At 36.7% G+C, this 25770-nt stretch overlaps 2 protein-coding genes across 2 annotated transcripts in view; both read right to left on the reverse strand.

Moving 5' to 3' along the window:
* Nucleotides 1-25770, reverse strand: part of LOC126727322 (G-type lectin S-receptor-like serine/threonine-protein kinase At1g11410) — a 127939-nt gene that overhangs the window by 23820 nt on the left and 78349 nt on the right. The gene's annotated exons all lie outside the window — the stretch shown is intronic.
* Nucleotides 1168-8762, reverse strand: LOC126727336 (synaptonemal complex protein 2-like). The gene is made up of 5 exons (XM_050432941.1): nucleotides 8656-8762; nucleotides 7584-7691; nucleotides 7397-7507; nucleotides 7227-7313; nucleotides 1168-1340 (listed from the first exon to the last, which is right to left on the reverse strand). Exons 1-5 carry the CDS (start codon nucleotides 8743-8745, stop codon nucleotides 1206-1208), a joined length of 531 nt encoding a protein of 176 aa, XP_050288898.1. The 5' UTR covers nucleotides 8746-8762; the 3' UTR covers nucleotides 1168-1205.

Raw genomic sequence — 25770 nt, forward strand, 5'->3', positions numbered from 1 at the left:
AATGAGGGAGTCACAGCATTTTTTAAAAACAAAAACAAAAATTACCATTAGAATGAATAATTGCAAATACCTCTAATCAAATGCATAGGGATCATCTGCATAGGGATTTAGAGACCCTTCTAAAAACAAATCACCTATGTTCGAAGGACGTGGATGACCTCCTTTGACTCCCTGCATAAGCAATTGACATGTAAGAACTTCAAACATGCAGAACTGAAGTACATACAATGGCACAGTATTTAAACAATAAAGCATATTCTTGAAATGGTTTACTACCATCACATTTACTATATAGAAAGTGCTTGGAATACTCTCAAAAGCCATTCAAAAGAAATAAACAACTCAAGAATGAAAAATTGCAAACCTAATAGGGTGACCTAAGGCTCCCTTTCCAATGTCATTGGTAAGAAACTTAAGTAATGAAAAATGAATATGAGGAAGAAAATCTGGAAAAAAAAATATATTATTTTCTTTATGGTCTACTGGTCTTGCTCTACCAAAAAATCAGTTTTCAAGCAGAAATGGTAAAATAAAATAAATGCAAAACATATTTTGAAAGATGAGAAAGTTCAGAAATGATTAATTTAGATTCTAGCTACCTTGACAAAACTTCTGGGGGTATTCGCTTTTGGTGTATTCAACTTTTTATGTTTTTTTGGGTCCTGGCATAACAGAACAAGGAAATTCAGCATGAGGAAACTTATTTAAAAGGAATATGCAAGGCTAGAAGCCAATCTGTTTACAAACAAATGCATTCTGTTAAAAAATATTCTTAGGCTTGATGGTGCTGCCAGATGGGCCAGTACATACCTCGAACATGACAGTACTTCTTGTTTTCCTTCGTTTTGTAATTGTTCTGCCATTAGAAGTTTCAACTTCATACTCATGGTGAGTTACCTGCCATCCGTGAAGTATATATTTAGAGGTTAGAATAGGCACGAGTCCAACTAAAATATATTATAAATCTATATTAACATCTTGAACCATCAAATATTTATTATCTGTTTTCAGCCAACTCAAATTTCTCTGTAACTAACCTTCTTATGATGCTTAGGAATACTCATTACACTTCCTGTGTTTACGTTCTCTACTTTCTTCAGCAACTTTGACACCGATGTTTGTGTTGCTCCCAAGAGAGGAGATTCCTTATACACAAAAAAAAAGACAGACAAAAAGTGACTGTCATATCTCCTCTAAAGCAAAAATTATTGTGAAAGCAGGCACAATGATCTGCCATTTCTTTGTGTCACCTTCTCTTCGCCCTCTGGTCTTTCCAGAGCATGCTGACTTCTTTTGCTGCCTGCAGAATTTCTCATCTTGATTGATGAAATGGAGTGCTCCTATCAAATTGATCATGTTGAAAATGGTGTGTTACCACACATTGCATATTCATTGTGATAAATTGTGACTTTAAAAATTTTACACTCCAAACCTACACAAAGCAAACTCTTTACAATATGTTCTGCCACCAGCTATACAGAATATTAGAGTTGTTAGTGTATAGCTTAGACTAGTTTAGCCCATTGGGCTTAGCCCAGTATACTGTACTTGTAGTTTACTCCTTTTACTTGTACTGCACACATATCTAGCCTATATAAGGCTCTCTATTGTACATTGTTTCATACACATCAATATACAGACTATTCAGTCTTTCTCACACTTTATATTCTTAACATGGTATCAGAGCCAATCCTCTGACTTCCTGGTTCCTGTGGACATCTCCGGCGTTCTTCCGCTGCCCTCGCCTTCATCCGGTAGCCACTGTCAGAAGCGAGTCACCGCCGTCACGCCCACAGTCCCAGCAAATCTCGGATCTCATTGTTCTGCTCATCCAACTGTCAAAGCAAAGGCATTGAGTGACAGAACAGACAATCCCGAGCAAAACCCAACAAATAACGGCCAGAAAACACTTCACACGCGCCGCCACGCGCCGCCTGAAGTTTCTGCCTCACGAGCACGCGCTCCACGCGCCGTCACGCGCCGTCCCTATCTCTCACGCGCTCCCACGCGCCGTCCCTATCTCTCACGCGCCCCCACGCGCCAGATAAGACTTCATCCACGCGCCCCACGCGCCTACACGCGCCAGCTCCGTTTCGCTGCTGCCACGTCAGCCCTAGTGTGACGTCACCCTGCCACGTCAGCCGTTGACCGGACCAGACTTGACCATTGACTTTGACTTTGACCGTTGACCGTTGACCAAGTCAAAATTTTTCAACAGGACCTGTCTTGCTCAGTTTTTCGCGTAGATTCTGATTTTGGACTCCGTTTCTGCATTTGAGGTATCTAAATATCACTTTTTGATCATTTTCTTCATTATGGCTCAACAAAGTGAACGAGATATCATACGTCCTATCACCATTATGTTGGATGGTCCTACTAGCTATCATGCATGGTCTCAGAATATGACCATCTTTCTCAAGGGTCGTAAACTGTGGAGATATGTGACTGGTTCAATTCCTAAGCCAGTACCAAACCCTAAGTCCAAAGCCATAGCTGCTGAAGAGTCTTCCAAGACTGCTGTTACAACAGATGATTATGAAGAACGTCTAGAAGAATGGGAGAGTATTCAGAGTAAGATCTTATCTTGGTTTATCAATACCTCTATTCCCTCCATTCATAATCTTCTTCCTCGTCTTGAAACTGCTGAGGCTGCTTGGAAATTTTTGGCCGATCGTTATAACTGCACTAATGATTCAAGTTTGGAGTTTCACATTGAATCAAAACTTTATCAAATGCGCCAAGAGACAGGTCAGTCTATTTCTGATTTTTATTCTCAGACTTCTACTATGTGGGAACAACTCTCTGCTGCAGATCCTCCACTGGTGTGTTCTAAGGACATTGAGCTCTTTGTCAAATATCGGGATCGCCGTAGATTTATGCACTTCATGATGGGTTTACGTGAGGATTTTGAGCCTACTAGGGCTTCTCTACTTAGCCGGTCTCCTACTCCTTCTCTTGATACTGCAGTAAAGGAGCTCATTTCTGAGGAGAATCGTCGGCCCACTTATCACATGACATCATCTGATCATGTCTTGGCTACACCCTCACCACAGCCTCCCATTGTTGCATTCACTGCTCCTCCGCGAATAAACTTCGGGCGTCCCACCTCTCAGTTTTCCAAAGGTGCTCACTGCAAGTTTTGCCGTGCCAAAGGCCATGACATCTCTGTTTGTCGTAAGCTACAGAAATTTGTGCAAGAGCAGAATAAAGCTTCTCTTCCTCAGGCAGCTGCTGTATGTCTTTCAGATCCATCGGTTCCTACAGGTCCATCTTTGGCTTCCTCACTTACTACGGCTGATATTGAGGCAGTTGTTCAACAGGTTTTATCCCGCACTTCCACTGCCCTTTCTGTCACCTCAGGTAAACAACCTTGGTTTTTTGATACTGCATGTTGTAACCATATGACTCCTGATGAATCCCAATTTTCTGATAAGGCACCCTTAGAACATCCAATCACCATTTACACTGCTGATGGAACTCCTATGCCTGTTAGTCATAAAGGAACAATCTCTTCTCCTTGTTTATCCCTTAGTGACACTTTTCATATTCCAAAGTTATCCCTCAATTTGCTTTCTGTTGGTCAACTTTGCGAATTAGGCGTAGATCTTCTATTTACTAATCATGGTGTGGATGTGCAGGATCCCCGGACGGGTCAAGTGCTTGGGACAGGCCGTAAGATTGGTCGCATGTTTGAGGTTCATGACTTGAAGATTCCTTCACAAGTTGTTTCTGCAGCTGCTACCACTGCCACCTCCTCACCTGATCTATGGCATGCTCGTCTTGGTCATCCATCCTTATCTCGTCTTCAATTGTTAGCTTCTCAAGGTCATTTAGGTTCAGTTCAGTTTTCAAAATTTGATTGTACTTCCTGTCATTTTGGTAAACAAACAAAATTGCCATTTAATAAAAGTGACTCCTTTTCTTCTGCTCCTTTTGATCTTATACATTCTGATATTTGGGGTCCTGCACCTGTTCCCACTGAGGGGGGATCTAAATATTTTGTCATATTTGTGGATGATTTTTCTCGGTATACTTGGATTTATCTGCTTCACCATAGGTCTGAACTTGTGTCTATTTACCAAACATTTCATAAAATGATTGAAACACAGTTCAATCGCACCGTTAAAGTCTTTCGATCAGATAATGCTCAAGAATATAATGATAAATCTTTCCTATCCTTTTTAGACAGACATGGTACTCTTCCTCAGCGGTCTTGTCCTTACACCTCTCAACAAAATGGTCGTGCAGAACGAAAACATCGTCACATTCTTGATGTTGTCCGCACCCTTCTCATTTCTGCCTCTCTTCCTGAGCGATTTTGGGGTGAGGCCGCACTCACTGCTGTGCACACTATTAATCGTATTCCTTCACCAACTACACACAACAAATCACCATTTGAGCTTCTCTATGGTCAAACTCCTGACTACTCCTCTCTTCGGGTTTTTGGTTGTGCTTGCTTTGTCTCTCTTCCTCCTCATGAACGAACAAAGCTCCAACCTCGTACTCGTCTCTGTTGTTTCCTTGGTTATGGTGTGTCTCAAAAAGGGTTTCGCTGCTATGATCCCATTTCTCATCGCCTTCGTGTCTCCCGTCATGTTGAGTTTTGGGAACATCGTCCTTTCACGAGTTTTCAGCAGTTTCCTACATCTTCTTCCTCAGAGTCTCCCATTTTTACTGATCTTTTCCTCCCTCTCTATCCTGAACTTGTGGAGGATTCTTCAGCATCGACTGCCTCTCCAGACGACTCATCTCCGGTTCTGTCTCCGGCATATGACCCGCCTGTCTTGGATCCTGTGGCACCACCCTCTCCTGAGTCTCCTATTGGTCTTGAACTTCGTCGTTCCACTCGGGTAAGCATTCCTCCCCCTTATCTCACTGATTATCATTGCTCTTTTGCTCTTGCCACTCTCTATGAACCTCACACCTATCGTGAGGCTCATACTGACCCTCTTTGGCAGCAAGCTATGAATGAAGAACTAGATGCCCTTCATAAGAATCACACGTGGGATATGGTTGATTTGCCTCCTGGTCAGTCTGTAGTAGGTTGTAGGTGGGTTTACAAGATCAAGACCAAGGCTGATGGATCTGTTGAACGATACAAGGCTCGCCTAGTTGCCAAGGGCTTTACTCAGGAGTATGGTATTGACTATGAGGAAACATTTGCTCCTGTTGCTCGTCTTACATCTGTTAGATGTCTCATTGCTGTGGCTGCTGTTCGCCATTGGCCTCTTTATCAAATGGATGTGAAGAATGCTTTCCTCAATGGAGACCTCCATGAAGAAGTGTACATGCAACCACCCCCTGGCTATCCACACTCAGGCAATCAAGTTTGCCGCCTTCGCCGTGCTCTTTATGGCCTCAAGCAGGCTCCTCGAGCTTGGTTTGAAAAATTTAGCTCAGTTGTTGCTCAGCAGGGTTTCACTTCGAGTCCTCATGACACTGCTCTCTTTGTTCGAAGATCCTCTGCTGGTATCACTCTTATTCTTCTTTATGTTGATGATATGATTATTACTGGAGATGATTCTGCAGGTATCCGCTCTCTTCAGAACTTCCTTAGTCAGCATTTTGAGATGAAAGATTTGGGCACTCTCAGCTATTTTCTTGGGCTTGAGGTTACCTCATCCTCTGATGGATACTATCTTTCCCAGGCTAAATATGCTTCTGATCTTCTCTCTAAAGCCGGTGTCACTGATAACAAGACTGTTTCCACTCCTTTGGAATATAATGCAAAGCTCACACCCTTGGACGGTGAACCTATATCCGATGCTACTCGCTATCGTCAGTTGGTTGGCAGTTTGATCTATCTCACTGTTACTCGTCCAGATATTTCACATGCTGTGGGTATGGTTAGTAAGTTCATGGATGCACCTCGTTCTGTCCACTATGCTGCTGTTCTTCGGATTCTCCGATATGTCAAAGGCACACTTTATCATGGTCTACATTACTCCTCTCGATCTTCTCTCGAGCTTCATGCTTATTCAGATGCTGACTGGGCAGGTGATCCGACTGATCGATGCTCTATCACAGGTTTCTGTTTCCTGTTAGGTACTTCTCTGGTCTCGTGGCGCAGCAAGAAGCAGGATGTGGTTTCCCGTTCTAGTACTGAGGCTGAGTATCGTGCCCTTGCCGACACCACTTGTGAGCTTGTTTGGCTTCGTTGGCTCTTGGCTGACATGGATGCTCCACAGCCCACTGCCACTCCTCTTTATTGTGACAATCGTAGTGCTATCTACATTGCTCATAATGATGTCTTCCATGAACGCACTAAGCATATTGAGATCGACTGCCACATCACTCGCCAGCATCTTAAGAAAGGAAATCTCCAGTTATTCTCCATCTCCTCTGCTGACCAGCCTGCTGATATCTTTACCAAGACTCACCCGCCTGGTCGTCTTCGAGATCTTATATCCAAACTCCAGTTGGCTTCCTCCTTGCCACCTCGAGTTTGAGGGGGGATGTTAGTGTATAGCTTAGACTAGTTTAGCCCATTGGGCTTAGCCCAGTATACTGTACTTGTAGTTTACTCCTTTTACTTGTACTGCACACATATCTAGCCTATATAAGGCTCTCTATTGTACATTGTTTCATACACATCAATATACAGACTATTCAGTCTTTCTCACACTTTATATTCTTAACAAGAGTTATGTTAACTAGATATTCCACTATTTGCAATTAGTTATAATACAAATCACTCTCTGTACACTCTACCTCCCTTAAAAAACGAATATCTAAGAACTGAAATAAACTCATGGTAACATATTTGCAAAGATGATATTGCCATTTGCATAAAATTTTTGGCTCAAATGTTGCAATAATTGCAGGACTTTCCAGCTCCTCTTGGTGCAACATAAGAAAATCCTTGGAAGTTGTAATAAGAAAAATAATTTCCAGAAATTGTTGTAAAAGTATGTATTACAAAATTTTGTATCACATAAAATGAAAAAAAAAAAAACAATTTTGTTTTTTAAATGAAGCTTTTCTGAGTGCAGAATGTAAAGGCAGAAATTGAAATTTTTAATAAACTTTTAAGCATGTATAACTTTATTATTTCCCTCCTATGTGTTTTTACTTTAAATGATAAACTAGTGATTTTAACTATCTAAAAGCCACTAACAGATGTGACAGAGATAGTCAAATTAACTTACCTTACAAAAGATTAGTATTTTTTAATCAAAATAAATCTGCAAACATGAGTGTGGAATCTATTGATCATAGAAGCTAACCTTTTTTGAGTTCACTTCTTGGTCCTCTTTTGGCTTGTCACTCATCACTTTCCACTGCAATTGCAACAAAGCCCTCTGCCTGTCTTCCTGTAATATAATACATGCAAAACTTAAAAAAGGTGAACTGGTGGAGGTAATGCAATCAGATTAGCACTTCTGGAAATATATACTTTGGACTTCTGAAGATCCAACTCCTCTTGCAGCTTTCTGCACTCATCTTCATGCTCACATCTCAAAGCTCTCAACTGAGCTTCATGTTCATTCCTGAGCGACACTGTTTTCTGCACAAAACTCACATAGTATTAGCCATTGAAGCAAATTTGGGTGCTAAAGGTCAATAACTTGAAGCTAATGTACCTCTCTCAATTCATTTTCAGCTTCAAGTTCGGCACGTTTTAGCTCTTCAGTGTGGTCAGCTTTAAGTGCCAGTTCCTTTCTGTCATGTTCCTGTTGAATACGACTCACCTACAATGAACACAACCTAGGTCAATGTATTAATGAAGATTTTAAATTATATGTGTAGGCTTCTTCAGTAAAACTTGGAATAAACATTCATTAAAAAAAAAACTCAGAATAAACATCAATGCATATAGCAGGATTTTTTTTTTTTTTTTTTTTTTTATTGGGATAAGTCATATAGCAGATGTAGTAAGAAGATTGCAACACTTGTCCCTCAGAAGTTAGTACTTCCCCCCCCCCCCCCCCCCCCTCCCCACCCCCCCCCCCCCCCCCCACAAAAAAAAAAAAAAAAAAAAAAAAGAAAAAAAAAAGAGAAAGAAAACTACAATTCAAAGATAAGGATGCATTTTTAACTGAGAATAATAAATCAAAAGTTGCTCCTGCTATTCAACCTAGAGCCTTGAGCATTGTCCAAGGATATGCAGTAGGAGTAGCTCATTACCTTCTGGGTGGAATTGCCACAACATGGGTGTACTTCAATCAAGAAGTATTGCAGCAGGATAATGACTAAGAGGATTTGAAAGGCATTATGGCACCATGATTTCCAAGGTTTGGCCAAGGCTTAGCTCAGGAAATTTTTATTAATTGAATTTTATGTTCACTGGTAAATTCCATATAAACTTATCTAATAGGTTGGCTGACAATCCATAAAGAATACAACTTATAAACTCAATTAAAATTTGATATAAAATATATTAATTAACTCAATTAAAAGGTTAGATCATACCAACTAGAAATCCTGTATCTTACAGGTAGGCTGTGATGTTTTTTAGAACATAAGGAAGAATTACTCCCCAACATACAAAAATATTAATAATATCAGGGATTGCATGGGAAAATATAAGATATTTGAGATGAATAAATTCAAGTAATAAATTACAACAATAATCACATAAGATAGCAAATCCAATGTTATTGATGCAGCATATGCAGAAGCAGAATGATCAAAGACAATTTTTCTGATGCATACCAGAGCAGCATGTTCCTCCTGAACATGCATCAAGTATTGCCTTGATTCTTCTTTGCTCTCTGTGATTTTTTGGTCACATTTTCTTTCCATTTCTGAAACAATTTTGTTGGCCTGAAGGTTCAAATGGATGAGAATCATGATTCACAAAGCATATTGCAAAAAATGATGCTAAGGAGCAAACCTTCTCTTTTTCCATATTAACAATTTCCAGCTTCTCCACGTCATACTTCCTCCTTATGTCATTGATGCTAAGGCTCTTAAAATAAATTTTTTTGTTTTACCTAACCAACTTTATAATATGCCAATCCAAACTTGCGTCTTTTTTTTCTTTGGATAATTAGATTGATTAGGAAAGAGATTTGATAATTAAATGTCTTATTTGAAAACACTAATTGAGTTATGAGACTCTTGACAATTTTAATTGAACTTAAAACTGAGAGATATAAAACTGACAATTTTTCTTTTTCTTTTTCTTATTGTATTTATTTACATGAGTTGTAGCAGATTGTAAATATACCAAAGTCTAGCTTTTTATTGGTTCATTTATGGGGGTTTTAAAATCATCTTTAATATCTTACCTTCATGATCTTAATTACCATAGGTCCTAACCCAGCTCAATTCTAACAAAAATTGCGACATTTAATATAAAGTATTCTTCTGGCTATCTTGGTGCACGAAACGTGTATATGGTTGAATTATTGTAAAGGGTGTCAGAACCCAAAAATGTTTAACTTACATTTTATGCAATTGATTGTTGTCTATAGTTAACACTTTTTTTGTTTTGTAAAGTTGTTAGACGCAGGAATGGGTAAGAAACGCCGATTGCCAGTTGTAGAAGTCGGCGAAGGACCCTCGAGTTCACGACAGAGAGGGGAGGAGCTGCAAGCCGCCCATACTAGTGATGCTGGGTCACAACCCACAGGTAGTTTACATATCTTGAAATGTAACGTTTGATATTTATTACTGTTGTAACTAATTTTTCGGTCGTTTGCTGCAGGAAAGGAGAGGGACCATCCATTGACAATTGTGCAAGTTGGCCAAGGTTCATCACGCTCACGAGACATCATGCAGGAGGAGTTAAGGGCCGCCTATGATGCTGAGCACGCAAGATGGGAGGAAGGAGATGATTATGATGATGATGAGACACAGCCGCCTTCTGCAGGTAGTTATTCGTACAGTGCAAAATATTCTTAGGGTAACACTTTTATGTTTGCTGTTAATGACTAAACACCTATATCTTTAACCTTATGTTTATATGGTTTCAATTTTTTAGTAGTTTTGACTTGATACATACTTTAATTATTCAAGTAAAATGAAATTTACTAATTGAATGAATTAAAATTCACACAATGATCCAAAAATTTAAAATGTATAAATAAGATTAACAATTTTTTATCTCTTTTGGTTCACTAAAGTTCCTTTTTTTTTGTAATAAAAAAAAATTCAATAGGAGAAGTTAAAGATTTTGAGACATGAAGAATTTCAAACATTACTACCTCTTCCCCATCTTGCAATTGTAATAAGATACATGATATAGCTCCCTTCTTCGAATGCGTTAAATGATGTCTCATGCTTCCTTGCGCTCTTGTGCATTAGAAATTTCAATGATTTTTAAGATTGAGTCATCTAACTGCACTTTCAGAGAAACTATGTCAGTGCTGTAAAGTAAAACCTAGAAGTTTGATGATAATGTGTAAAGTTCAAACCGTCCAAAATTCTGCTGGTTGATGAATTGGTGATGCAATTTGAAGAAAATCAATTGCTTTTAATAGAGCATCAACAACCATGAGTTCTATTGCCTAACAAAGGATCACTGTCAAATTTAATTCATTAAGTGTTCAAATACAGATTAAAGACATCTATGCTGGAACTACTATTTTTAAGTTCCACATTAACAAATGTTGTTGGGATTTCATGACCCAACTATTCAATTCTTGGATTATAACATTAGTATTCCAAACAACCTAAAGCATAGTTTCTGGCAGCAACCACAAACTTATATTGGCATGAGAAGAGAACCTACCTTATAGCCTTAAACACCTGCCAATACTCTCCCATGAAAATGAAGACAATTGAACCTTTCATTTTTAATTGAGGAGACTCAAAGCAAAGAAGCAGACAACTAAGATAGCTTAGCTCAGTTGTACATCTCCACAAGAAGAAGATATAGGGTCAACTAAATATATATATATATATATAATAGAAATTCATTAATTATTACAAACAACTGTACATTGGAGGCATTAAGACTTGTGCTGATTATCAAAAATTAAACTGCAATATTTGTGCAGAGTGCACATCAGAAATCTAAGTCATACGCTTAAAAAACTATTCCATAATTATGTTCATTATAATATTTTTCAACAAGCTAATAAAACCTATAAGCATATGTAAATGAGTTGATGTGCTGTAGCAAATTTTAGAGTTCCTAACACAATTCTTGTTTCATTAACTCCAAATACAAATACAAGTCTCCCTCTTCCCTCACTAAGCTTGAGAAAACTCTTAATTTTATTTTTCATTTTATCATTAAAAATTTCGGAAAATATATTTTAAACTACTGCTCTTACTGCATTTTAATTAACTTTTCCCTTCTGTTTCTAAGAAAAAAAAAAAAAACACACTTTTCCCTTGTAAAAATGTGCAGTTTGCACAGTATAGAAATCAGTTTTTAATTTTATGATGGATATATTTAGATGTAAACAAAAGAACACAATTAATGTTGGGGGGACATTACCTTATGTAATGGTAAAGTCACGGGGTGGTCACAGGGGCGGCACCAAGTGAAGATTAGGGGGTTGAAAACTTTAAATAAACCATCTGAGCTAGCCAAAAAAGAAAAAGAAAAAGAACAAAAGTATAAGAGCTAAATAAAAAAAGAAGAATTATGTATAATATTTTTAAAATATTTTTTTGACCCTTTGAAATAAAATTTTGAACTCCTGATCCCAAACTTTTTAAATTCAACAGATAAAATGAGCTTAAATATGATTATGTAGACAATATCTTAGCATTTTTAAACATTAAATGCAAAAAGCCCAACAAGAAAGTAGAAAATTTGTTGACCTTAAAATTCAAGAAAATTTTCTGTATGGTTCTCTGCTTTTGAATTTCTTATTTCCTTCTTTGTATTCTGCTTTCATGTCTTGGTATTTAGCTTATGCTTCTGCTCAATTTATCTTTCATTTTTTTTTTTTTATGCTCTGTTGATGCTGTTTTCAAATGGGTTTTCTGGTTGGTTTGTATGAAGGGATTTTTCTTGGTATCTGATGGAGTTTTCAGTGTTGGGTTTACAGTGGCTATTTTTGGGTCTTCCTGAGAATTGTTAAGGGTTTGACAGTGGGGTTTTGGCTGTAGTTCCAGTGGGATTTTTCTTGGCTTATTCTAGGATATTTGTAGTGAGAGTTTTGGAGGATTTGCTGGGTTATTTTCAGTGGGGGTTAAGATTGTCGATTTTGGGGTTGATTTTATGGGTTAAAACAGGGATATTTATGGTTCTATTTGGGTTTGCAAGGGCATTGTTTTTGGGTATTTTTGGTGGTGTTCTTGGCTGGGAATTTGGGTGTTTCTCTATAAAGTTTGTAGGGGTTTAGAGCTGGGTTTTTGGTTGGATTTCTATATGATTGAGGGATTCTTGCAGGTTTTGTTTGTGAGAAGGTTTTTTTGTGTATTTTTGGGTTTTGATAGTTTTTGTAGTGTGTCTGGGAGTTTGGGTGTTTCTCTGTGGAGAGGGTAGAGACGTGTGTGAAAAATATTGAGGAAACTTGATTTGCATGGGAGGCCTTACTTATTTTTTAGTAAAAGATGGTGAGGTCGCGTGGGATGGGAGATCGCTTTTTCTTTGGCATTTGGCCAGCTTGCAATTTGTTGAGGGTATGGAAAATTTTTGGTTGTGCATGGAACCAAATTGGCTGTGCAAACTTGGGGGTAAGGACAAAATTTGTTACATCTTCTCCTAGATGGGTTCTAGAAGAAGTGAGATTTAGGGAAATGATCCAATTAAGTACCACCACTTGACATAATTAGGGACCAAATCAATTTCAAATGTGCACTTCTTTAAGAAATTAATAAAAAGCAAGTAATTCTAAGGAATTGGACTTGTTCCTCGGAAAAGTAAATGAATTTCTAAGGAACACAAACTCCAATAAAATTGGACTCAATAAATATAGTGGCACACATTTCATGCAAATCAAGTAATACTAAGAAGGGAAATGGTATTGAGTGTCCTTAAGTAAATTTTACTAAACTTCTTTGGAGTTTGGGTTCATATCAACTAAGTTCAACACTTTTAAAAACAACTAATTCGGTCTCTAAAGGATAATTTTATTCCTAACTCCATTTAGCACAGTTACTTTTGTCTCATATTTTGTTCACTGTGGATGTGTAACGTCCTTGTCATCAGAGAAAAAACAAAAAGAAAAGAGGGGGTCAAGTCAGATTTTTAGTTCGCACGTGCCCCCCACCTAACACCACTCCCCATCTGTTCATATTATGTTCTTGTTTGAGGTTATTTTACCCAAGCTGTAATAATGATATTCATGTGATTTACGAGCTTTGGAAATGATATTCAACTTGGCTGTGCATGTACATGACACTGGCAGTAATGGTGTTATGGTTGAATTATATGCAAGTTACATATATTTTTTGGATAAAAACAGTTTTTTATTTTTGAAAGGGATAAAAACAGCTTTTAGATAGAGACATCGAATTATTTGTTATTATCAGTTTCTTTAAGTATCAAAATCTCCACATTTACAAAGATCACATATATCATCTTAGTTGAGCACTTGAGCTATATACAGTGACTTCTCTGTAATTGTGAACTTTGAAATTTCATTCTCTCTAATAATGGTTTACTATATGCAGGCGATTTGGTCCAAGAAACCGCACCATCCAATGATGGGCGTGCAGAAGATTCAGTTCGGGAATCCCCAATATCTAATAATATAAATAAAAAACGTGGAATAACGCTAATGCAGCGTATATGGGCTCTTCCACCGAACAAGAAACTTGTATGTGGGTTAAATGGGAGCAAGCAACCGGTTGGGGAAAGCGGGCAAACATTCAAAAGGTGGTTGGGCACCTTATGCATCTGCCGCAACTATTGCCCACTTATGCCTGCTACTTGGACGCATGTCGACCGTAAATGCAAAGAAAACGCTTGGGTAGAGATAGAGGTTGTATCAAATTAAGATACTTTTAATTGTTATGTATAGGCGTGTATGTGCTAAATGGCATTTTCAGTAGGGTGAATTATTGCACTATGCTAACTCAATTTTTGCATTTCAGAAAAAATGGATCATTGACCCAGAGATTATTAGCCCAGCTAATCAAATGAACTGGGCAATGCACTTGTTAGGAGAGTTGAGAAGAAACCGAAGAAGTAAGTTAAAAAAAAAATACTACCCAAAAGATGCGTTAAAAGAAGATGTTTATCAAAGTAAACCATCTTGGGCTGACGAGCAGGACTACCGCGCACTAGTTGACTATTGGTTTGATGCTAAAACGAAGGTTGCGCTATTTTCTTGCTCTATTTTCTTGCTCTATACCGAGTACAGTGTTTTAACTGATTTGTTTGTTTTAATTTGTTGGCGGGAATGTGTAAAGGACTTTAGTGGATACGAACAAGAGAAGTCGTTCGTTTCAGACGGATATAGCGAGGACAGGGCCTATAAGTTTTGCACAAACTGCTGACAATATGGTAAGAAATGCATTATACAACAACTAGCCAAGTTTTAATGCTCTACTATTTTAATTGAACTTGTGACATATTGGTGGTATCAATAAATTCTAGTTGTATTTATTTATTTATTTTGTTGTTGAAAGAACATGGTCGATTCGAATTCATGGAAAATAAAATAGATTTTGTCGGCGTGAGTTTAGCATTGAGGAAGGGCTTGCATGGAGATGACAGTAATGGTGGCAATGCCCAACGTTGTCGTAGGGTCCAAACTAAGCAATCCACAATTTCATTACTGTAATAATACAAACTTCTTGGTTTAGAATTAATCAATATTAAAAAATCACAAAAGAGTTTCCGTACATATTGTTTGGTTGAATTAAAATTATTATGTGTGATGAATCTGAAGAGTTTGAAGAAACTAGTCTACTGATCATATGCACAGTGTTGGGGTAAGGAATACTTGGCTTTTTTGCATGTTTATGACTGTTAATAGACATTTCTTGTGATGTAATTGTAAAAATATTTAGGGGGTTGTAGCTGCGTTTAAAACGTGGCTATAGACAAATTCAAAAAATAGTTAGGGGGTTATAGCCGCGTTTAAAACGTGGCTATAGACAAATTCAAAAAATAGTTAGGGAGTTATAGCCGCGTTTAAAACGTGGCTATAGACAAATTCAATAAATAGTTAGGGGGTTATAGCCGCGTTTTAAACGTGGCTATAGGTAACAGATATAACCACATTTAAGAAACGTGGCTATAGTTGTGGCATATAGTTATGGCCACACTTTTTCAAACGTTACCTCTTATAAATGGCTATTTTATTAAATCTAATATTATAAACACAGTGTTGGACCCAAAAACCGCTTGATACAAAACATTCACATGAAGAAAACAACTCGTCTTTTTGAACGTAATAAACTACATGTTTACGGAATTTGTTTTATGGTTATATTGCATGTTATGTTCCAAATTCCATTTGCTATGTTTGGTTGTCGCTTCATACCGACATAATTTTTCACTATTGTAATGAGACTGTTGAATATGATGTAGGCAAAAGAAAACGGCCAAGCAGTGGAGCGTGCAGATGTTTTCATAAAAGCATACTGCACGAAAGATGGGACTCCTATTAGTAATGTAGTGCGAGACAAGATTGTAAGCCTATATCATAACCTATTTATTTTCTAATTTGTGCGTGAAATGTTTATAGCAAATAATATGTTATTTGGTTCTTATATGAAAACAGGATAAAATGAAAGACATTTTAAACAACGGGGGCAAGCTAGTAGGAGACCATCGCGATGGAATTCTCTGGGCAAAAGATGATGCGTTCGCTCAAGTGATGGGCAAAGAACGTTCTGGACGTGTCCGTGGGGTCGGGTTTGGACCAACCCCATCAGGAAGAAGTGGGTCCAACCTTCCATGTGTGCCTGGGCCGTCGTCCACTGAAACGGTCCAACGAATGACTGCATTGGAAAATTCGATGAGGGACCAACTTGCTGACGCAGAGCAAAGGCATCAGCAGCAACTAGCCGAAGCACTGGCCGAAGCAAAGCGGGAGTCAGATGCACGGCATGAGCAGCAACTAGCCGAAGCACTGGCCGAAGCAAAGCGGGAGTCAGATGCACGGCATGAGCAGCAAATGGCCGAAGCAATGCGCGAATCAGAAACACGGCATCAGCAGCAGCTGGACGAAACAAAGCGGGAAATGGCCGATACAAAGCAGAGAATGGATGAAATAGTAGCCTTCTTCCAAAAGAACATGCCCAGTTTAAGTGGATATTCAGGTAATACAAACTTTGCGTTTTAGTTAATGAAACTTGCGTGTTTATTGCAATATTATGTGCTACTAATTTTGCGTATATAATATTTTCAGGATATAGCGCAACATCATAGTATAATATCTTCATGGACTCGTCATGGACTCTTCATGTATAATTTCTAGTATATTCGGAATATTGTAACTTCGTGGATATTGAAAATATTGTAAACATAATTGTAATATTGTTTGGACTATTTGTGGACTCTTCATGTATAGTTGTTTGGATATTTATTTAGAGAAAATTAATGCTTGAGAAAATTCTTACTTGATATTTTGTTGGAATTCTGGGTTGTTATTAGAGATATTTTGTTGAAATTTTTGTATGTTTGACAGGTTTTGTAAAAAAACTCTGCCCAGAAAAATAAAATAAAAAGGGAAAAAAAAAATACTATAGCCACGTTTTTAAAACCATAAAAACGTGGCTATAGACCAAATTCATATTAAGAATTCGGGGGGCTTAGGCCGCACTTAAAACGCGGCCTAACGTTGTAATCTTGGGCCGCGTTTAAAACGCGGCCTAAGCGCACAACCTTAGGCCGCGTTTTAAGTGCGGCCTAAGCATGAACCTTAGGCCACGGTTAAAACGCGGCCTAAGCATGAACCTTGGGCTGCGTTTTAAACGTGGCCTAAGGTTCACCCTTGGGCTGCGTTTAAAACGCGGCCTAAGGTTGAACCTTAGGCCACGGTTAAAACGCGGCTTAAATGAGTGTAACAGGCCATCACAATGGGACGTATGGCCGCACTTTTTAAACGCGGCCTAAGGTTGAAAGGCTTAGGCCGCGTTTAAAACGCGGCCTAAGGGTACGGTCTTAGGCCGCGTTTGAAACGGGGCTATAGGACCCGGGCTTGGGCCGCGGTTAAAAAGTGCGGCCATAGGACCATAAGTCCTATAGTCACGGGTTTTAGGCCACATTAGGAACCGTGGCCTAAAAAAACGTGGCTATAGGCTATAGCCACGGTTTTTTGTCATGTAGCCGCGTTTTAAAAACGCGGCCGGAGGTCCGTTTTTTTGTAGTGATGTGACTATTTAATTAAAAAATATACTTCAATCTCATGAGGAAAAATCCATATGACAAAATTTTAAGAGTGGAACATAAGAAACAACACCTAATTAAGTACTGTACCTAAGTTTTGCCCTTACCAAAAAGCCTTATCCTCTACCGTACTTGTTACATTGATTGACAAAACTTAGATTAGAAGAGGTGGGAAAAGAAGGCATATGAGATGCTAATAGGGAAAATTGTAAGAAAGATTAAGCATTTTTTGACAACCCAATATTCTCTTTTCGCCATGTAATAAGAAAAAGCTTTGTAAAAATAAAAGTTCTTCAAATGGCGCTCATACTTCATTATAGGCCACCACTTTACAAGTACAATCCTTTGATTTTTTTCTTTCTATTTTAATATTTAGTTATGGAGAAATCAGATTTAATCCACTTGTGGTTAGACCATTTTTTATAATGTCTACCAGTGTTTTGGAGTTTCTCATTTACATGGTCTCCATCTTGTTGAAGAAGACCTAGAAAGCACGGATGCGGTTGGGAGGGTGCCGCACCCGAGTCCGACGCGGTTGCCTGCGCGTCGGTACTACGTCTGATTTTTTTTTTTTTTTTTTTTTTTTCAGATTCTTGCCGACGCGGCTCAATTCGTGCCGAATCGGCTTCAATTCGCACCAAACTGGGCTAATTCGACCAAAATTGGGCCGTATCAACCAGCGACTAAAACGGCCGATATGGCCGAAACAGGCCGAAATCGGCCTTGAATTTGGCCAGAAAAGCCAAAATTCTCACCTTAGAGGCATAGTAATGTGTTTCTTGCCTTCTTCTTTCTTTGTTTTGTGAATCAAAGCATAGTAATGTGTTTTTCAAAAATATTTTAATAGTAAAAATATATAGAAAATAAAAATAAAAATATTTTTAATAATTTTTTAATCACCGAGTCCCGCTGCACCCGCACCCTACTTTTTCAAAAATTGCCGAGTCCCACACCCCCACCGAGTCTTGAAACGCACCCATGCTACATAGAAGAAGACAAACAAAACGACATAATTCGATTAAAATAGAGCTCAAGTGTACCTGATCAAAAAGCACAGTTTCATTAGAATTTCAGACTCAAACGCACAGTTTTGGTTAAGTGAGCAATAGTTTTGAATCAAGTCTCAAACGGTTTCGTGTTAATGAATTATGGATCAATTACAAAAGGCTGGAAAGTTAGTGTAATCGCAGTTATTAGTTTTAACTAATCCCACCTTTCACGAATCAATTCTGTATTTCCAGGAGTTGTAATTATTCTATTAGATTGATTTGGTGTATAAATATTGAACCTATAATCATAATGTTAATCAAGCAAGATCAATTTCACTCTTTTAGAATTTTCTCTCACTCACTCTCTCTTTCTTTTCCTTTCTCTGTTCTGTGTTTTGCTCTATATTAGTTTTTGTTCTTTGAATCTTGCTAAACATACAAGAACTCTCACTGTTAGAGTTTTATTCATGGTATTAGAGCAACTGATCCCTGCAAATAGTTCAACAATGGCAGCTTTAAGCTCTGCCATGGCTTCTTCTTCAACAGCACCTTCAAGCTCCACTGTCAATGTGATGAATCAACCTCTGATTCTTTTGTCTAACATGAAAAATATGATGACAGTCAAGTTGGATAACACTAATTACATAGTGTGGAAGCACCAGATCACAATGATCTTGGAAACTTATTTAATGTTTGAACTTTTGGAGGAACCACAGCTTATTTCGAAGAAGTATCTTAAGGATCTTTCTGGTTCATTCATCACAATTTTGAATCTAGATTATTTGAATTGGAGGTCTAAAGAGAAGGCTTTGCTCACCTTCATGAGTTCTACACTCTCTCCTACTATCTTGGCTTTAACAGTTGGTTGTTCTACTGCAATGGAGGTGTGGAAGGTCCTAGAAAATAGATTCTATTCTTTTTCCAGATCACATGCCATGAATCTCAAAGGAGAGTTGCATAACATCAAGAAAGGATCAGATTCTGTGGATCTTTATCTGTAGAAGATCAAGGTGATTCGAGACAAGTTATTAGCTATTGGTGTAATTGTGGATGATGAAGAATTGCTTTTAGGTCAGCCTAAAGATTACAATGCTTTTAGGTCAGCCATAAGGACTAGAAGTACTCAACTTAGCTTTGATGAACTAGCTACTATTCTAAATGCTGAAAAGGAGTCTCTGAATGAAGGTTTGGAGGTCAAAAATCGTATCTTTGCTATGGCTTCTGCTTCAACTTCTAGGCCTAATACCAACAAAGGTTACAATTAATCTTTCAATCAGTCTTACATCAATAGAGAAAGAGGCAGAGGTAATTACAATAATAGGAGGTCAAGGAGGAAGAGGCTCTAATAATTCATCCAATCAATTCAATCAGTTTTCACCAAATCAGTCTAACAATACAAGATCAAAGAGACCTACATGTCAAATATGTGGCAAGCTTGGGCATTTGGCTATTGATTGCTACCATAGGATGGACTATGCTTATCAAGGAAAGCATTTACCTACAAAGCTTATTGTTATGGCCACAACATTAAATGCTTGTTCGGCTCAAGAACAGCCTTGGCTTGCAAATAGTGGTTAACTATGATCTATGAATACAAACAAATAGACCCAAATTTATAAAACAAAAAAGTCATATGAGAGAACATTGTGATAGCCCAAACCCAAGATGATTGAGAAGTTCTCAAATTGTACCCTTCGTACCTCCACCTCCACCTCCACCTCTCTCTCTCTCTCTCTCTATTATTTTCTATGTTTGTTTAGCTGTTGAGAAAATTAGGAAAACTAAAACCAAAATCCAAAAAAGAGAAAGATAAACCAACAAACCACTTATAGGCCTATGGCCTCCTCACTCTTTGACCCACCACCACAAAACTCAAAACCCACCACTCCTCCTACACCAACAACTCCACCCATTGGGTTCACCCTCTCTGAGTGCAAGTCCTTATGGTTTGAACCCAGGTCTCTCTAGTCTAAACCCAAGCTCCAACCTGCAGATGTCATCAACTCATGGTTGGCCTCGACAACCTTAACACCATCGATAGTTTCCGTTTCTTCAAAAACCTTAATTTTGAAAAGATTTGCCAAAATTTTTGGAAGGGACTTATGAATTTAGTGATTTCGGTGTTTCTAGGGGTGAAATTCAGATAGAAGGCTTACAAATTTTGTGCTAAATCTTGTGTTAATGAAACCAACGAAAATGGTAAGAGAAAATTTTTATTGAGAGATGTTTGATCTGTTTTTATTTATGTTTCTGTGTTAAAATGTGTTTTTATAACGTCAAGGGAGTAGTGGGTAATGGCTGTCTAATGGAGACTACCTTAAGCAAGTAAAGTGACAATTTTCAAACCACAAATGGCAAAGTTAAAACGGGTATCAAGCCTAAAATAATTAAGGAGTGGATAAATTTTTTTGCTAACCACCAATACCCAAATGAAATTTTGAATTTGCTCAGATGGGTTCAATGGATGGGACTAATGGGTGTTAAAATGTGTGGGTGTGTTGGTATGACATGGCCATTGGGTTGATTTCATCCACTTTTATTGATGTGGCCCTTTCTATTGGTTGGAACCACAAGGTCAGCAGTCCCAGACTATCTAAGAATTTCTCTATTGTGGATAGCTCACTCATTAACCTTCAATTTCTTTAGCTTCCCTAAACAACCAAAATCAGTCAATTTAGTGGGTTCTAGTTAACTCAACTGGTAAATTTTCTAATGATTGAATAAGAGATCTGAAATTCAATTTCCGTCTACACCGAAAATCGATTGGTGTCTTCGTCTGATGATAAAGTGCTATCATTTAGAAATAGACGCCAAAAGTTAAAACTCTCTTTAATTAAAAAAAAAAAAAAATCAGCCTATTTAATGATATTAATGAGCCTTTAAAAAAAAAAAAAAATTCGAGCTTGTATGAGTTGGCAAAGATAATAATCTATTGTGTTTTTGAGTGATCTTAGCCGATCCATAATCCATTCAGTATAAAACGTAACCACTAACCAATGAAACGTTAGGATTAGAAGCATAAATGATAAGAAATTCCAAAGAACATCAATATGAGCCAAATTACCTTTTAATTTTTTTTTTAAATTAAAGGTAATTTAATAGACCATAAAAGTACAAAAAGGAAAAACTGAATCAGTATAAGACGTTAGGAGTATTTATTTTTTTAGTGGAAGTTAAAGAGCACTTAAACTTTCAAGGTGAATTGTGGAATTAAAAGCCTAAAATTTTAAACTTTTTTCCTGAAATTTTAAAAAATAGCAATATAAGAATTCAAGGGTAGTTTTTTATTTTTATTTTTAGTGGAAGTTAAAGAGCACTTACAAGTTAAACGTGAGGGGTGGAATTAAAAGCCTAACAACAACCCCCCCCCCCCCGGGGGCCTAAAATTTTAAAAAATATTCATCTCCTCACTATTCCTTTTAAATGGGGAAATATAAAAATCTTTTTTTTTTTTTTTTGAGTTAAGCTCAAAAACAAGTTTGGCACTAGTTAATTTTTCAACTTTAGTTTTAGATTCAAATAGTTGCTCTTCCAAACTTTTAATTTCGTCCACCTAAGAAGAAAATTGATTTTTTTGAATTCTTATTCAAATTATTGGCTTCATCCAATTTTGCAATCAATTCATCTTTTTCAAATTTGACCTTTTTAAATTTGGCTTTTAATTTTGTAGAACTTTTAAGATATTTAATACAAAATTTATAAAGCTTACAATAGGCATCTTGAATATCATTATCATCATTCAACACAAGATCATGCAAATCAAAACAATCAAGAGTATCCATGACAACAGGGGTCAACGGACCACACAACAAAGATTAAAACCTAATCAGAGTGTGTCCGCTTTGATACCACTTGTTGGGTTAAGACAACTTGGCCCCGGTTAATTAATACAATTACTCAAGTATATTAATTAGGTCAAATTACATGCGAATCGTGGAGGCACCAACAAATCACCAAATAAACTAAATGCAATGGAAATTAAATTGACAGGGTGATTTGTTGACAAATAAGGAAAACCTTTCTCAAGACAAAAACTCTACTGGGTGAATTTAAGGTCATCACTTCTGAGCAGTGGTGACTCCAGGAATTTTGTTCAAGGTGTTCATCAGGAAGCATAAATTACACAATCTTATTTCTTTTTAGCCTTTAGGTAATTAGGTTTGATTCAATGTTATTAATTTCATTCCGTTTTAGCCGTAACGGCTGGAAAATACCGTGCCAGTAAACAAACCAGAACAGTAACCCACCCTATTCCACTTTGGGAAAACTTTCGAGTCATTTTGGTCTATTTTGGGTGTTTCGGTAAATATCAGCCGAAATTTAAGATTCGGGCGACATGAAGTTTGTGCTTAAAAAAAAAAAAATTGTTCTTAAAACAAAAACAAATTTGTTTTCTGTAAATCAAAAAACCTCAAAAGGAAAAAAGAAAAAGAAAAGAAAAGAGGCACTGCCGCACTGATACTAGTAGAAGATACAGAAGTTACAAACAAGGAGGAAGGCAAAACGTAGATGAAGATGTGATAAAATTTAAAAGTATGAAGTGTAAAAATCGAGGAGACAGAAGACGTGTATGGCTAAGAATAAACAAGAAAAAATAATTAAAAAATAAGAAGTAAGTAATATATGTCTGGTGAGGAAAAATAATATTGTAATAAAAAATAATAAAAGGTTGAAAATTGTGTTGTACTGAACAGTGTGCTTAGTTGAAGAAATCAAGCCACTGCCTAGCTTGTAGTAGTTCTATTATATATATATATATATATATATATTTTTTTTTTTTCTTCAGATTTTAGTTTAAATTTTTTTTTTCTTTTTGCTTGAAAGACTCCAATATATTGTTAAATTACTCAAATTATAGACCAAAATTTAATTTTATTGGCATAAAAAAAATTCAGGGTGGTCCCAAAAATTTTTTTAAAGGTAAATAAATATAAAATTTTAAATTATTATATATAATTTTTTTTTTCAGGTCAGGGTGGTCTTGGGACCACCACGAAATGAACTGAAATTTTTTCCGAAATGAAATAAGGTGGGTTACTATTCCGGTTTGTTTATCGGTATAGTATTTTTCAGCTGTTACGACTGGGACGGAATGTAATTAATAACATTGAATCAAACCTAATTACCTAAAGGCTAAAAAGAAATAAGATTTTGTAATTTATGCTTTCTAAGAAACACCCTGAACAAAATTCCTAGAGCCCCCACTGCCAGTACGTGACTAACTCCACAACAACCCTTTAATTGTTGTAGTTAATTTGCAACAGCTTCACATAGAAACACCAATAAGATCTTTAATGTTGGTGCTAGAGAATTTGCTTGGTTACAAAACCCAAAGACATAGAGGAAACGCAATAAGAACTCTTTATTCTGTAGGAGGAGACTAGGGTTTCAAAAAGAAAACCTTATGAAACTTTCTAGAGTTCAGGTTTTATTTCTCCACCCCCTTATTTAAATAGGAGCTTAATGGGCCTTTTAAATAGGCTCTCATATTCCAATTAGGTTTACGCAAACCTTAGACTTTTCTAGTTCTGTAAGGATTATGCAAACCCATAAACAAATAGCCTTTAGAAATCAAAACGTTGCAGGCTATATTAGAAATCCCATAAGCTCGATAGCCTCATATATTGAAAAAAAAAAAAAAAAAAAAAAAACACCCAAATACATGAAGTCTTACAATTTCTTTCTACAATTTGTTTTTTAAATTTTGAAATCATTGTATGGTAATCTCATTGTCAATACTGCAAGCTACATCTTTTTCAAAATTTTGGTTGAATAAAATAATTCTTGGTTTTTTCTTTTTATTTGTAAGGACCTAGTATATTGATAAGAGGACCAAATTTTGAGGACAAAATTTGACTACAAACTTAGTTGTAGCCTATAACTACAACTTTCACTACACAAGTTAACATGGCTACATATTTTAACCGTTGAATTGTATGTTCTTTATGTTCTTAAAACACATGTCAATCAGCTATTATTTACCATTTGATCCATAAACTTTTTTTTTTTTTTTTGTGTGTATAGTTTTGGACTACAAAACTCGAAATTTAAATATTTAATTGATGACAAAAGCAATTGATCTTTGATCTTCTTGAAGTTTTGCAAGCATGGAGAATATAAGAAAAAAAAAGTAATTAATTGTGAATTTTTTAAAATTCGTATCTAATAAAAAAATATTGAGTGGAGTTGTAGCCTAAGTCTACAACCAAGTTTGTTACTAAACTTTGTCCAAAGTTCAATTATATTGGGCCTAAAAAAATTTAGGTTGATCACACATTTTTTAAGGGTAAAAAAATATAAATTTTTTAAAATTTATATATAATAATGATTTTTTTCCTAGTTGGGACTCAGGGTGGTCCTGTGACCACCCAGGCTCTAATGTGGGGCCACCCTTGTTTATAAGGTAGTAGTGTCTTTTAGGTAAGAATTAGGTCTAGTTTCTAATTGCACCAAAACCTATCCAAATGATGTCATGTGTCTACTGTTGAACATGTGTCATCATTTGAATGAGTCCAGTGCAACTACACAGTCCATATTTTCTAAGGCGAAAATATTAATTGTGTTCCTACATTTTATAAATTTAATTAAGAATAGTTCCTACATTAAAACATTTTTAATAAGTGAATATGGGAGCATTTTTGAACCACCGAGATGAGGAATTCAAGCAGGAAAACTTTCTTAAATAGGCATATAGATGAAAAAACCATTGGAACTAACTAACATCCTTCTTATGGATATGGGTCACTATCAATAAACGTACAAGGGAGAGGCTATGTAAGACATAGCCGATCAAAAACTCACGATAAACCCTTCGAATGGATTAAAATTTTGATTTTCTGCAAGACAAAGCACCAATGAGCCAAGACAGTACAATGAGTTTGAAAACACAAGAGTCAACTTCACACCCACTTTTTTACCATTTAATACCCTAGAAAGGAAAGAGCCAGCCAAAGAAAAAAAGTTGTTCGGCATCAAAATTAACTTGGAGTCACCAAAAAAGGGGCGAAATTGGCCAAATACCACCTTTTTTTTGAAATTTTTTGCAAAAAAACACTATTTCGGAAATAAATGGCGATCTACCACTTTTCTGGAACTCAAGTTTCAGAAACTCAAGTTCTTCATCAGTTTTGCCACCGTGGCACTGCTGAGCTAGAATTTGTGCGATTAAAAAAAATAATGTGGTACTCGAGCTTGGTAAACTCAAGTTCCATGCAACACAATACTCTAGTATACCAGGCTCGAGTATCGTTTATAAATAAAATTAGGCCAAAATGGCCAAATAGCACCAATTTCTAAATTTTTTTTTGTAAAAAAACACTGTTTCAGAACTATCTAGGGAAATACCACTTTTTATGGTACTCGAGTTCCTAGGAGTTTTGCCACCGTGGCACTGCTGAGGTGGAAATTGGGCAATTAAAATAAATTATGTGGTACTCGAGCATGGTAAACTCGAGTACCATGCAACACAATACTAGAGTATACCAGGCTTGAGTACCATTTTATAATAAAATGCTGTTTTTTTAAAAAAAAAAATTTATTTCTAAGGTACTCGAGCTCACCAAGCTCGAATACCTTGTAATTTTTTTTTTT

This window comes from Quercus robur, chromosome 5, assembly GCF_932294415.1.
Source record: "Quercus robur chromosome 5, dhQueRobu3.1, whole genome shotgun sequence".
NCBI classification, from domain to species: Eukaryota; Viridiplantae; Streptophyta; class Magnoliopsida; order Fagales; family Fagaceae; genus Quercus; species Quercus robur.

What these genes read in the sequence shown, in the direction of transcription:
- LOC126727336 (XM_050432941.1), bottom strand. Translation starts at nt 8,745, where the DNA reads ATGGAAAGAAAATGTGACCAAAAAATCACAGAGAGCAAAGAAGAATCA. An exon ending in AGGAGGAACATGCTGCTCTG is followed by an intron (nt 7,692 to 8,655) that starts GTATGCATCAGA and finishes TGTTCATTGTAG; the next exon opens with GTGAGTCGTATTCAACAGGA. An exon ending in TGGATCTTCAGAAGTCCAAA is followed by an intron (nt 7,314 to 7,396) that starts GTATATATTTCC and finishes ATTATATTACAG; the next exon opens with GAAGACAGGCAGAGGGCTTT.